The sequence below is a fragment of the Neltuma alba genome, unplaced genomic scaffold (assembly GCF_004799145.2).
Source record: "Neltuma alba isolate B1F8T4 unplaced genomic scaffold, ASM479914v2 tig00010934_pilon, whole genome shotgun sequence".
In the NCBI taxonomy this organism is placed as follows: domain Eukaryota; kingdom Viridiplantae; phylum Streptophyta; class Magnoliopsida; order Fabales; family Fabaceae; genus Neltuma; species Neltuma alba.
Genome location: NW_021635709.1, coordinates 69,474 through 82,141, shown reverse-complemented (window position 1 = coordinate 82,141; position 12,668 = coordinate 69,474). Strand labels below are relative to the sequence as shown.

The 12,668-nt window shown below is 35.0% G+C and overlaps 3 protein-coding genes across 5 annotated transcripts; 2 read left to right on the top strand and 1 right to left on the bottom strand.

Moving 5' to 3' along the window:
• The first annotated feature begins 1,300 nt into the window (after nt 1-1,300).
• Nucleotides 1,301-3,111, top strand: LOC114760138 (nitrile-specifier protein 5-like). The gene is made up of 2 exons (XM_028949405.1): nt 1,301-1,371; nt 1,971-3,111. Exons 1-2 carry the CDS (start codon nt 1,342-1,344, stop codon nt 2,910-2,912), a joined length of 972 nt encoding a protein of 323 aa, XP_028805238.1. The 5' UTR covers nt 1,301-1,341; the 3' UTR covers nt 2,913-3,111.
• Nucleotides 3,112-3,958: 847 nt separating this feature from the next.
• On the bottom strand, nt 3,959-10,748 carry LOC114760131 (fasciclin-like arabinogalactan protein 2). Its single transcript, XM_028949397.1, has 4 exons — nt 10,727-10,748; nt 10,079-10,125; nt 9,894-9,994; nt 3,959-5,446 (listed from the first exon to the last, which is right to left on the bottom strand). Exons 1-4 carry the CDS (start codon nt 10,746-10,748, stop codon nt 4,240-4,242), a joined length of 1,377 nt encoding a protein of 458 aa, XP_028805230.1. The 3' UTR covers nt 3,959-4,239.
• LOC114760135 (F-box protein CPR1-like) lies at nt 9,768-12,452 on the top strand. Of its 3 annotated transcripts, none has more exons than XM_028949402.1 (2): nt 9,768-10,018; nt 10,739-12,452. In XM_028949402.1, exon 2 carries the CDS (start codon nt 10,910-10,912, stop codon nt 12,104-12,106), a length of 1,197 nt encoding a protein of 398 aa, XP_028805235.1. In that variant the 5' UTR covers nt 9,768-10,018; nt 10,739-10,909; the 3' UTR covers nt 12,107-12,452. The 3 variants fall into 3 exon arrangements, 2 of the variants coding, with proteins under 2 accessions (XP_028805235.1, XP_028805234.1); XM_028949401.1 differs by having other exon boundaries at nt 10,736-12,452; XR_003742022.1 differs by having other exon boundaries at nt 9,769-12,196; nt 12,229-12,452.
• The last annotated feature ends 216 nt before the right edge of the window (nt 12,453-12,668 follow it).

Sequence of the window (12,668 nt, the reverse complement as noted above, 5' to 3'; positions counted from 1 at the left end):
TAACTTTTTACTCCATATAACTCAATTCTTATAATTTTCGCTTAATACAACTTAGTTCTATTTAAAATTTTAGTTTCTTGTTTTTTTTGGCCAACTTCAAAACTTTAGTTTCCATATTTTTAAAAAAATAAAGTTATACTAAACAGAATTAAGTTTCATAGAATATATAACTTTAGCTTCTATATTTTAGAAAGTAATATGTTTAATATAAGGGAAATGGGGGAGGGGATGAGAGTTTGCCCTACTCTTCTAATTTTTAAAATCAAACCCAAGTTTTTCTTTACCGCCCCTTCATTTTTCTCATATCAAACATATATTTAGGTATTAAAATTTTAAATAATTAATATTATAAGAATTGAGTTGTAAAATATCAAAGTTTAGAATCCTAATAGACCAGGACTATCAGAGACAAAACCAAAGTTTAAGGACTACGGTGTTAGGCGTGTGCAAATTAAAACGATAGGGATTTTTTTTTCACCAAAAATGATTAATTTTTCTAAATGTTAAAAATATAATAACAACCATTTTTCCTTCAGCTGGCAAAAAAAAGCTACTTTTTTTTCCTTCAAATCATATGAATTACCTGACCTAATCTCAAAAAAGAATTAGTATTACAAGAGAATAAGTTTTGGGATCCCAAGAATTAAGTGGCCGGATCAAGTAAGTGAAGAAAAATCTTATATTTTTTCGGTCCTAAATATAAAACTTTTATATTAGTATGTATAAAGGTTTTACCAAAGAAATAATTCCCTATTTTCACTCTGGTCTCTTTTTGGAGATACCCGGAAAAGATTCCACCTTCTAGCTGAAGTCTAAGACTCTTGTAATATACGAATTGTGTTTTTTTCACACTACATTATTCCGTACTTCCTCAAAACTGTTTTTTTATACTACCTCCAGTTTAATTATAAGACCCAATTGACTAATTTGAAAAGATTAAAAAAAAGAAGTTAAGTTAGTTATTTGTAATAAATAGGTATTGCCTTTTCTAAAATATCCTTACTATTCAACTATATTGGCTAAGACTATAATTATTAGAAGAACTATCTTGAAAAAAATACATAAATATAAGAGACAAAGTGGATTGAGGTTTTATATTTAAAACTAAAATAAAAATCAAACAAGGTCTTATATTAAAGACCGAAGGTAGCATCTAATATTCATTTCTTATTTTTCTGCAACTCTCAGGTCCCATCCACTGGTTTATCCAAAAAGATTTAATTATTTTTAAAATTATGATCCCGGGTCCAAACCCAAACGCCTATAAAGGCATACGTACCAATCAGTTCCACTCGCAAAGCATTTAGAGGATCCATCATCAGAAGTCTCCTGTCCTCGGAGATGGCTGTGGCAGAAGGCAACTGGGTTAAGGTCTCTCTCTAATCCTTCTTCTTCTGCATCGCCATGTTATTCTCCACTGTGTACGATTGCGATTTACGATCTTCATTTCTGCCGAATTGTCTTTTTTTCATTCTCACTTCAATTTGTTAATCTTAGGGAATCTCAACCACCTACTTGGTTCTCTGTGAATTAGCAGGATCATCTTTTCTGTTCTTATTCAATATTCACCCGACACTGTAAATTTCGCTTTAAAATTTCACTCTCTATTTAACTGGCACTTGTTCTTGCAAATTTACGATTTCCTGCATCTTTTTCATGGCACAATCAATCCATCATTCTAAGTAATTGAGAGTAGAAGATAGGACAGGGATTTCATGTGAAAATCAGGTATTCTTACTTTTAATGAAAAGCCCTCTATTGATAGTTTCACTGTTAACTTCATTTCTAATATGAAAATTTTCCTGATATTTGTCCCTATCATCAACAATTTCAAGCTATCCCTTTGCTCTGTTCTGCATAGTACCTGTTCAAGTATGAACTTATATCATGTCGTCAGAATTTTGAGGGGAAAAAAGAAATTACTTCAGAATTTATGTTGCATAATTTTTTTCTTGGGTATTTTCCACCAGCTAGAGCAGAATGGAACAGGGCCTGGGGCAAGAAGCTCACATGCAATTGCCATAGTAGGACAGAAGGTGTATGCATTTGGGGGTGAATTCACGCCTCGTGTTCCTGTGGATAACAAGCTCCACGTCTTCGATCTTGAAACTCTGACATGGACTGTGGCTGAAGTTTCCGGCGACATCCCACCGCCGCGCGTCGGCGTTACAATGGCCGCGATCGGAGATACAATCTATGTGTTTGGCGGTAGGGATGCTGAGCACAAAGAGCTGAATGAGCTGTATTCTTTTGATACGAAGACTAACAAGTGGGCCTTAATTTCGAGCGGAGACGCCGGACCACCTCACCGGAGTTACCACTCAATCACCGCCGATGACCGGCATGTTTATATCTTCGGTGGCTGTGGTGTCTCCGGCAGGCTCAATGATCTGTGGGCATTTGATGTTGTTGAGGACAAGTGGGCACAACTTCCCTCAGCTGGGGAAAATTGCAAGGGGAGAGGTGGGCCTGGGCTTGCTGAGGCCCAAGGAAAAATATGGGTTGTTTATGGGTTTACGGGGGACGAAGCCGATGATGTGCATTGTTTTGATCTGGCCCAAAAGAGCTGGGCCCAGGTGGAAACAACTGGTGAGAAGCCCACTGCTCGCAGCGTCTTCTCTAGTGTTGCCGTTGGGGAACACATATTCATATATGGCGGTGAGATAGATCCTAGTGACCAGGGTCACTTGGGCGCCGGCAAGTTTTCCGGCCAGGTTTATGCCTTGGACACAAGTACATTGGCATGGAAACGATTGGACGATAAGCCGGATTCCGGTGGCCATCCAGGACCTCGGGGGTGGTGTGCATTTGCCGGTGGTCGGAGGGATGGCAAAGAGGGATTGTTGGTGTATGGAGGGAATTCGCCGAGTAATGATCGTCTTGATGACATTTTCTTTTTCACTCCTCTCTGAGTTTCATGTGTGTAAAATTGCGTCGTGTTGTGAATGTATAGGGTCGTGGTGGCAGCATAATGGTAATTGGGATGTGATCTTAGCTAGGAAAGTTTGGTGTGTGGTGTGACATATTAGTCCACTTTGGATAGTGCTTGTGTGTTGAAATGAAGTTGCCACAATGACTTGAAGTTGAAAGTTTATGCTTGATATCGGACTCCCACATTTTCCTTAAATTTTACCACATCTAATTCTAATTATAAGACCTCGTTTGCAGACTATAAATAAAGTCTTATAATTAGGACCAAAAATAGTATTATATAAGAATTAGAAAACTAATATGCGGATTATTAAAAAAAAAAGGTAAATTAGTTATATTTATAATAAATATATCTTGTCTGAACATATTGCCTTTTTAAAATATTTTATTGATAATGCGGGATAAAAATGCCTCTTATGGAAACTCCTCAATATGTGCAATCAAGATAGGAATTACTTGAGAGCAAAATGAAAAAATATTAGTGATATAGTAAATTAAAATCTTACATTTAGAATAAAATTAAATTTCTAATTAGTTTTTGTATTAAAAAGCGAAGGTATACGAAGTGAATATGCAGAGGAGTTCACTTGATTTGTGAAAAAATACTTTTTAAAAGTGTTTTTCTCAAACGCCAAATACCCCCTTGATCATGTTCTGGTTATTGTCTCGTTAAACAGCTAAAAGCCTCTTCATTGAAGAAGCCTCAAGCCTCACTCACTCACTGGTTCATTCGGTAGAAGCAGACCTGTTCTCCTCTTTGATTTTTTGTGACATAAATGGGCTTGCTTACATCATAATAAATTGAAGCATTAAAGCTTATTAATATGAAAACTATTTATCCCGTAGATCGCGTAGATTGAGTGGAATCGATGCATTGAAGTACGTTTGAAACCTTTGAGATTAAACTTGTTGGGGAATCAATCAAGATTATTTAATCCATTACCTTGTAATAATTGCATTACATATAAGCATATCATAACAAATCATTTAAATATTGGCATCAAATAATGCAGAATCTCATGGATCGTTTGAGAAAAAGCAACCATTAATATCTGTCAAATTGAAGTTACAACCTGGATTCTATCCATCCGCAACGAAAATGACAAATCTGATAAGCTACAAATGAATATATCAACAAATGAAAAACCATTAAAAAAATAGAAAGAAAAAGACAGACCACCTTTGATCTCCAATAATAATCCAATCCATCATGTGGGTTTCGTTGTTTTTTTTTTTTTAATTCACAAATTAAATCAAATCACGCATATGACCTTAGAGCTGAGAAGCATCTGCCTTTTCAATATGCAATCACAGAGACAAAACCCCCATAGCCAAACACAACAAAACCATGAAGAATTTGACCCCTTCACGTAACCCACTTGCCCCGTTACTATCATCAGCCTTATCTGATTCCACATCATCCTCCGGCGCATCGGCATCCGGCGAGTCAGCCGACGCATCTCCCTTCTTCTTCTTCTTTGCTGGCTCAGGTGATTCTGCAGGTGCGAGAGTTTCCTTAAACAGCTCTCTGGGCAACAATACCTTGTTAATCTTATACACAACCAAAGGATCTTGGTCTATCAATGTCCCTACTATTTTTGCCGTCACAACTTTTGTTTCCAACCTCACAACCTCACCATCATCCTGCACTGTGAAATCATACTTGTTTGCTCCTCCGGTGGCCAAAGTGTTGACAATCCCATTATTGGATTTCAACATCTGTAAGGATTCATACACAGGAATCCCATGATACAACAGCAATGCCACTTTATCTGCATCTGTTAGATTCCTGTACTTTGGTAAGAAACCTTTGACAACGTTGTCGGTTGGACAAAACACAGTCAAACCACCATCAATGTTTTCCTCGAAAGTAGAAAGCGCCTTGGAAGCCTTCAACAGATCAGCGAATGCTTTGCAGCCTTGTTTAGCCATGGTTGAGGTTAGATTGACCTGGCTCGGCGCAGCGGTTGGAGCTTCGGCATCAGCAGAAGAGAGACCTTGGCTTATCTGCAAAATAGAGATGTTGTACGGCAATTCATCCACAGATTTCACATAAAACGAATGAAGAGCGCCGCCGTCTGTGTTATCAGCTCCAAAACCCACTTTCCCACCTTTGAGGTTAGTGATGTTGACGTAACCGGAAGTTCCGGCAGCCGCACCGGTGGCCTGGAACATGGAGGAAGCTAAAGTGGTGCCATTAGTGATCTGGTGGAGTTTCTTGGCGCCAAAGTAATCGACCAAGACATGGAGGGAGAGGACGTTTTTGAGAGTGGAGATGGATAGGTGTTTCTCAAGGAGGGATGACATGGCGGCATTGTCGAGGGCCAGGACGGTGATGGTCTGGCGACGGTTGATCTCAGCGGCAAGGTGGGTGGCAGAGAGGTAGTGGTTGAAGGTGGAGAATTCAGGGTGTTTGGCCAGGATGGTGGTGATGTTGTGGGCACGAGAAGTGGAGGGAAGTAGAAGGAGGAGGAAGAGGGTGAAGGAAAAAACCAGAGAAAGTGGTAGTGAAAAGCTTCATGGTGGAATGCGTGAAGGGAAGAAGGAGAGATTAGTGTGTTTATAATAAGTGTGGGATTATAATTGAGGTTTGGTTATGGCCTTTTTTTTAATTTAAAAAATAGGATTAATATAATTTTTTGTCTTTTAAATTTGTTGTTATTTTGGTTTTGATCCTTCAAGTTTCAAACTATATATTTTGGTTCTTCAAGTTTCATTTTATTTAAAATATTGGTCCCAATAATCCAATAAAAATTTGAAGTATTTTGCCTCTTAAATAACTAAAACTTATGATTTGAAACTTCAATGACTAAAACCAAAATAAGGATAAATTTAAAAGAGTAAAGATTATATTAATCTATATATAGAGAGAGAGAAGTTAGAGCAGTTAGATTTTGAGTACAAAACAAAATTTGCTAGCTGGCCACTAACCATGACATGGAATTTATAATTAAGAATTTCAGTTTCAGTTTTGAGTTCTGCCCACCGACGGTTTTATTGCCCACTTTATGTTTTAAAATATTATTTTGGTTTTATATAAGAGAAAATATAATGAAGTCTCAGTAAGAAAAAAAATTAAAAAAACACGTTCCAAAAATTGTCATTCTCATTATAGAACTTGTTATTATAAGTTATTGAGGTTATTATTGGGACTTTTGGTAATTATTTTCTTTGTGAGACTTAGTTGTAATTCTCTTTTTATATAATATCTTTTACTCTAAATATTTGTGGGAACATTTAAATATTGCCTTCATTGTTTGGATAAGAATATAATTAAATTGTGGGACAAATGTTCATAGGAAGGAGCCATCAAATTAGAACCAACTTGGAATAAAGTACATGAAATGACAGAGGGCTGGTCCTACAGGCTACAGAACAGTACTGAAGAGCAAACTAAAATGATCATGTGAAAAGTGAAAACTGATACGTACATGTCAAGTGTGTCTTACACTAAAGCAAAAATTACATCTAAAAGTTTAAACATCACAAAAGTTGTATTAAGATATCTTTAAAATTCTAATTACTCCAAATTATTATAAAATTATTAGTATTAAGTTATAAGAAAATTGTTACTTTTTTTAATTTTAAATTAAAGGAACAGGCACTAACGTCCTGAAGTTACAACAGGATTGAACTCGCGATCTTCCACTTACGAGAGAAGCTTACATACCACTAAACTACAAGGCCATTGGCTAAAGACTTTGTTATTATTAGTGTTAAGAACTTATTGCTAAACTTGCTTTAAAAGTAATTTTTTCTTAATAGTGGTTTTCTTGTCATAAAAATAGTTGCAGCTTTTACATAATTTTTATCTAAATTTTATTTCTTAAATGTAATGCTTTTTAAAAGAAAGGTGAGTTGATTCTTTTCTTTGTCATGGGTTTAAGGAAAAATGGTCAAAAGTTAGAAATTGAGTTCAGTTTAAAAGAGAAGATTTGATAAAGTTCTGAATGTTTGGAACAAGCCAACAAGACAACTAACGGCTTGGGCATTATTCACTTGTGGGCAACAGAGTTCCTTTATTTGTTTTATCTTTTAAACTTAATCCCATTTTATTAATAACAAGTGTTGTATTTAGACGACATGTAGCCAAAACAATTTTTTTTCCTCATTTGAGTCTACATAGAATTATCTTTTTATTGAGAATAGCTATTAATCTCGATTTAAGTTGTGTCAAATCATCAATTTTAAAAAATAAACTCTGAAAGTGAGATTTTGTTATTTGCAAAACTCAAAAATGTTAATTGGGTTTCTTACACACAATGGATCTAGTGGTATTTGACCCAATTGTTTAATTGTTGGGCTTCTAGCCTTCCTTTGTATTCCCCAAAAAACTGCTATTTATTTATAAACTTATCTTTTATATGTACTTTTTAGTGAATTCTTTTAAATCAAAATATAATAAATGATACTTTTCCAATCTTTAATATAGGACTTAATTATTAAGTTGATCATAGGCCTAAATATAAAACATATTTCTCATATTTATCAGTTTTTTCTAAATTATTCTTATTAATACTCCCTCAACCATAATCAAATAAGAAGGAAGATATTAAGAAAGATGATTATGGTATTTTAGAAAAAATATATTGTATTTATTATAATTAATTAACTTACCTAACTTTTTACACCTAATCAAATTAGTTAAATAGGTCTTATATTAAGTACCGAAAAAGTATTTATTAATATATCATTAATAATCAAATTATGTTTTAAATCTGGTCATATATATCTATATGTGTGTGTGTATTTTTAATGAATTTTTAAAGAAAAAATGCAAAAATAATATTAAATAATATAATTGATTATAGCCTTCTTACTTATTTGATGTCTCTTTGGGCCCAACGAAATGAAACTGTTCTAAGGTGGTCCAAACTTTGGGCTGAAAAGATCCTATTTTAGGCCCAATATTTCAAGAAGTGGGATTTTTTTTTAATTCATTCGCAAAAAAAATCATGAAAATTATAAAATTACAGATAAGGTATTTTGTTAAAAATCTGTTATCATTCACTATTGGATTCTTGCCCAAACCTATACAAGTCTTGTAATGGGTCTTGATTTGCGATCTTACAATTTTTAAGGTCTCTTTTTTGTAATTTTTTCTATTCCAAATGTTCCAAAAATATAATAACAATAATAATTAAAAATAGCCACGCGCATCACGCCATGAAGGACGACCACGAGATGCACGATCGCATGAACGTTCCTTAGGTGAGGATTGTTTTGGACTTTTGGTGTGAAAATTGGACGTTCCTGTCAATTGAGGAACCATCCTCATTGGTCCCAGAAAACAAAATCAAAGAAAACCAGAGAAAAAAATAATGACATGTTACAATTTGATGATAAATGCCGATTATAAATTCTACACTAATGTCAACATAATTAAATATGTACATATAAGTTACAATTAAATATAAAGTTAATTCAATATATTGAAAAATTTTTTTCATATACTTCCAGCACTATAAAATATATCGGGGTTCATCCACAACTTTAAAATATTTTTTTCAGATACTTATAACACTTTACAACATACTAAAAGATATTATGTGGTGCTTTAGGGGTAAAATTAATACTTAGAAATTAATATTTTAAAAATAAAATTGCATCACAAAATATTGTATAATACATTATACATTAGGGCTATGCAAAAACCCGGTGGTCCGATATGGTCCGGTCCAACCCGAACAAACCCGGTCCAGTCCGGTCCAAAAAAAATTGGCCCGAAACAAGACTGGACCAGACTGGACCGGACTGGTCTCATCGGGCTGGACTGGACTAGGGACTGACCCCTCAGACCAGTTGGTCCAGTCCAGTCTAGCCCGATTTTTTTAAATTATTATTTATATAATTTTAATTTGATTTAATTTTTCTATATAAATTTTTTATCTATTCAAATAATTAAGATTTATCTATTAACTTTCAAAGTAATGAGCATGCATATATATTTTTCTACAATTTAAGATCTATATTGATGAGAATTAATTAATAAAACATGACTTCATTGGGAAATTGAAAAGGAATGATCAAATTTGATAAATTTTGAATTAAAATATGTGTAAAATTTTATATAGTAAGTTACAATCTTGCCTCCTATTGAAGAAAAAAATTTTAAAAAAAAATTAAAATTAGCTCTGGACTGCCTGGACTGGTCCAGGCAGTCCAGAGGACCAAGTCCAGTCCAACCCGACCTCGGGTTGGCACTGGACTGGACCAGACCTCGGGCTGTTTTTTTCAGCCCGAGGTCTTTACTAGACCAGACTTCGGGTTAATAACAAACCCGGTCCAGTCTAGTCCATGCACACCCCTATTATACATGGTAAATTATAAAATATTTTAAAATATTAAATACATCTGAAAAATATTTTTTTTTTATAAACATATATATTCTTATGTTGAGGTAATCCTGAGTACTTTTCTTTGCTAAATTGAATTCCCTTTGGGTCACACCTAAAAAATAGCTGAGGATAAACTCTGAATGAATCTTTGCATATACTCTTCTGACTCTATTTATAGGACAAAGAGAGAAGATATTTTTTAGTCTTATTTATAAGGTATTGAGAGAAATTTTTTGTATGAATGTATAATTTGATTCATAATTTATTATTGTGTTGATTTTGTTTATATAGGGTATAATGTATATTTAATAAAAATAAAATTAAAAAGTTATTAAATTTTAAATAAAAGTTAATAAAATTTAAATTTTTTTTTATCTGTGTGACGGAGTAACAATTTCAGTTTTGCAGTTTTTTGCATCATCAAATCAAACGTCCATACGTGGCATAGCCGGGTCGTCGCACATCTGATCCGGAACTGGATCTGGAGAGAGAGACTGAGGGAAACAAAAATGAAAAGACACACAAATCCTCTCTTCTTCCTTCTCGCTGCTTCCTGCTATGCTCTCGACTCGGACTCATAAATCAGTTGGAGGGAATCCGAGACCGTGTTGTCAGTTTGCTCACCTTCCAACCTCCCTTCCACTCTCACGCTTATTTGCCGTTCGATCCTTTCTGCCATTCTCGGCTCTGAAGGGAACTTCTCGCTCTCGCCTGCCTTCGTCCCACTACCCCACCAATTAACTTTACAGGTATTCAACTTCATCTTATTGTGCAGATCAAAATTTGTGATGTTTCAGTGTTGATTTTACCGATGAACCTTTCGATGCTTTTGATACAGTGGAATTAGCATTAGACTCTGATAGGGAATCAGATCACCTGTAAGTTCAGATGCGTTCATACTTGAGTTCGATAATTTTTTTCTCTCAAAAAAAAAAAAAGCTTCTGAGTTGGTAATAGGTATTCAACTTTCATAAATCACTACTGCAAGTTTATATAAACAACATTCCTTGGCCTTCTCACAAGTCATAAACAGTGCAGTGGAGAACTATTAGATGAAGTTTTCCTGCACTCCTGCACAGGAGCGCGCGCACACAATTGTTAATCAAGATCTAATAATATATTTTTTAATTGCATGCTATTTTGTTAATTGCAAACTTGTAGTGCCTTTTGGATCGACATTTTAATCCCCTAGTGACTGACGATTTTATATTTAGTTTTTAAGAAAATTAATTTGTTGTTATGGTTAATTACTAGTTTTGTCGGCTGTTCATGTCTATTCAATTGGAATTGATGAGATGGTTATTCATGGATAAAACTTTCTGAAATGGCGAATTCTATATACCAGTTCGTGTTTGTTACGCACTTCTCCGTATTGCCTTGTTTTCTCTTGTTTTGAGCTCCAGCATAATGATTAAATCAGTTTTCAAGTACTTTGTTGTCACTTCCACGAATATTACCTGCTGCAGCAGCTTTTTCCATCGCGTCTCTAGATAAAGAAGATCCTGGCCTTGGTTGATTTGAGCTCAGATTGTGAACTTGGATTGGCTCTGTCTTAGAAGAAAGCTTTAATTATCAGCAAGTCAGATCTTGTTGATAAGAAGACTTTTAAATTTGCTAGAAAGGGGAAAGAAACTACAATAATGGCACAAAACCTAGATCGTTTGAAAGATGTGGTGCCTGACATCCTTTCAAGGTTGCCAGTGAAATCTTTAAGGCGATTGGCATGCGTTAATAAATCTTGGTACCGCCTTATCAAAAGCCCTGATTTTATTTCCAAACACCTTCATACCTTCAACAACCACATGAAGTTGACAGATCCTATTAATCTTCTTGTCAAGCGAACTAGGCGCGCCACTTTTGGTCCTTCTGGCGTTGACCGAAAAGCTTTTGTTTCTCTTCTGTCTTTTAACCGAGCGAACAGCAGTACCATTCTCAATTTGCTGGATTTAATCTATAACCATGATGAAGTTAACCATATTGAAATTTTAGGTCCTTGCAATGGCTTATATTGTCTCTATAGCATTCCTATTATGATTGTCAACCCGTCAATGAGAGAATTCAGAATTCTTCCAGATAGTCCAGCCCCACCTGACACTTACTCCTTGCAACGTCATAATGGGTTTGGATTTGATCCCAAAACCAATGATTACAAGGTGGTTGTGATCATGGACACATGGCTTAACGAAACAGATGAACAATTGCCCTGGCGCATAGAGATATACTCTCTGAATTCTCATTGTTGGAGGAATGTTGATTGCCTTCTACCTCCTGTTTCTATCTGGAATTGTTCTTGGATTGATGCTTTTGTTCACGGAGCATTTCACTGGTGGGCTTATGATGCTGCTGGTGATTTAGTTCTTGCATTTGACATGGTGAATGAAACATTCCAAACATTCAGGGTGCCAAATGCACGTCCTTCTAGCCGGGAGTATGTTGGAACTGTTGCTAAGTTTAGGGATTCTCTGGCCGTGATTGTATATCCTAGAAGGGGAACAGAGAAGTGCTTTGATTTGTGGGTGATGGAGGATTATGGCAATGAAGGGTCTTGGACTAAGCACTCCATTATTGGACCCATTGTAGGAGCTGGACGGCCACTGGGATTCTTGGAAGAAAAGAACCTATTTCTTTTGGAAGATAACAATGGTAGGATGGTGTTCTATGATCTCCAAACTGAAGAAATCATGCATACTGGATTTCATGGTGAGGAAGATTCTTTACAGGCTGTTGTGTACATGGAGAGCCTAATATCGGTGCGAGGAGATAATGAAAACCCGCAAGCAGGAGCGTCTTTCTTTGGTATGATTCCCGACCCTCTCTTTGAGGGCAATTCAGGATGAGAGTAATGTTTTCCTCCATGTTGTTTGTTGCTTTGTGCTCTTTCTAGTAAGCATTAAGTTATGTACTATGTAATGCAAGTGAAAGAGTGAACCTTTTTTTTTTGTTTGACCAGGAGAGAGTGTACTTCTGACTTCTTGATATAACTAGCCCCCCATATGCCTGTATTTAAGGAAGATTTTCATAGAAGGACTTAAATCCATCGATTTTTCAGGGGCTTATGTATTTTTAATTGCATATGAAGCTTGTTATATATACATTTAATTATTGTATGCCCTCACAAAAAGTGAAAATGGGTGTCTGTGAACAAAATAAAGTGATAGGTGACAGAAATAAGTTAATTATAAATGGATGGTTGAGATTGACTCTCCTTGCTGCTTGCGTTTTCTTTTTTTTGTGGTTAAATTTGCTAGCATTTGCCCATCTTAAATATAAAAATTAGTTAAAAATTCAATTTACTCTTAAATATAATATCTCAATTTAATATGTCTTTTATATTTATTTATTTTTCTCAAAATAGTTTTTATAGGTTTTTTGGCCAAAATTTTAATGCATATTATTAAT

Bases quoted from the DNA above. Each gene is read 5' to 3' on its own strand.
- LOC114760138 (XM_028949405.1), top strand. From the start codon at position 1,342: ATGGCTGTGGCAGAAGGCAACTGGGTTAAG. The intron at 1,372-1,970 runs GTCTCTCTCTAA...ATTTTCCACCAG, and splicing joins CAGAAGGCAACTGGGTTAAG to CTAGAGCAGAATGGAACAGG.
- LOC114760131 (XM_028949397.1), bottom strand. From the start codon at position 10,748: ATGGAAAAAGCTGCTGCAGCAG. The intron at 10,126-10,726 runs GTAATATTCGTG...ATTCCCTATCAG, and splicing joins GGAAAAAGCTGCTGCAGCAG to AGTCTAATGCTAATTCCACT. The intron at 9,995-10,078 runs GTAAAATCAACA...TTGGTGGGGTAG, and splicing joins AAGCATCGAAAGGTTCATCG to TGGGACGAAGGCAGGCGAGA.
- LOC114760135 (XM_028949402.1), top strand. From the start codon at position 10,910: ATGGCACAAAACCTAGATCGTTTGAAAGATGTGGTGCCTGACATCCTT.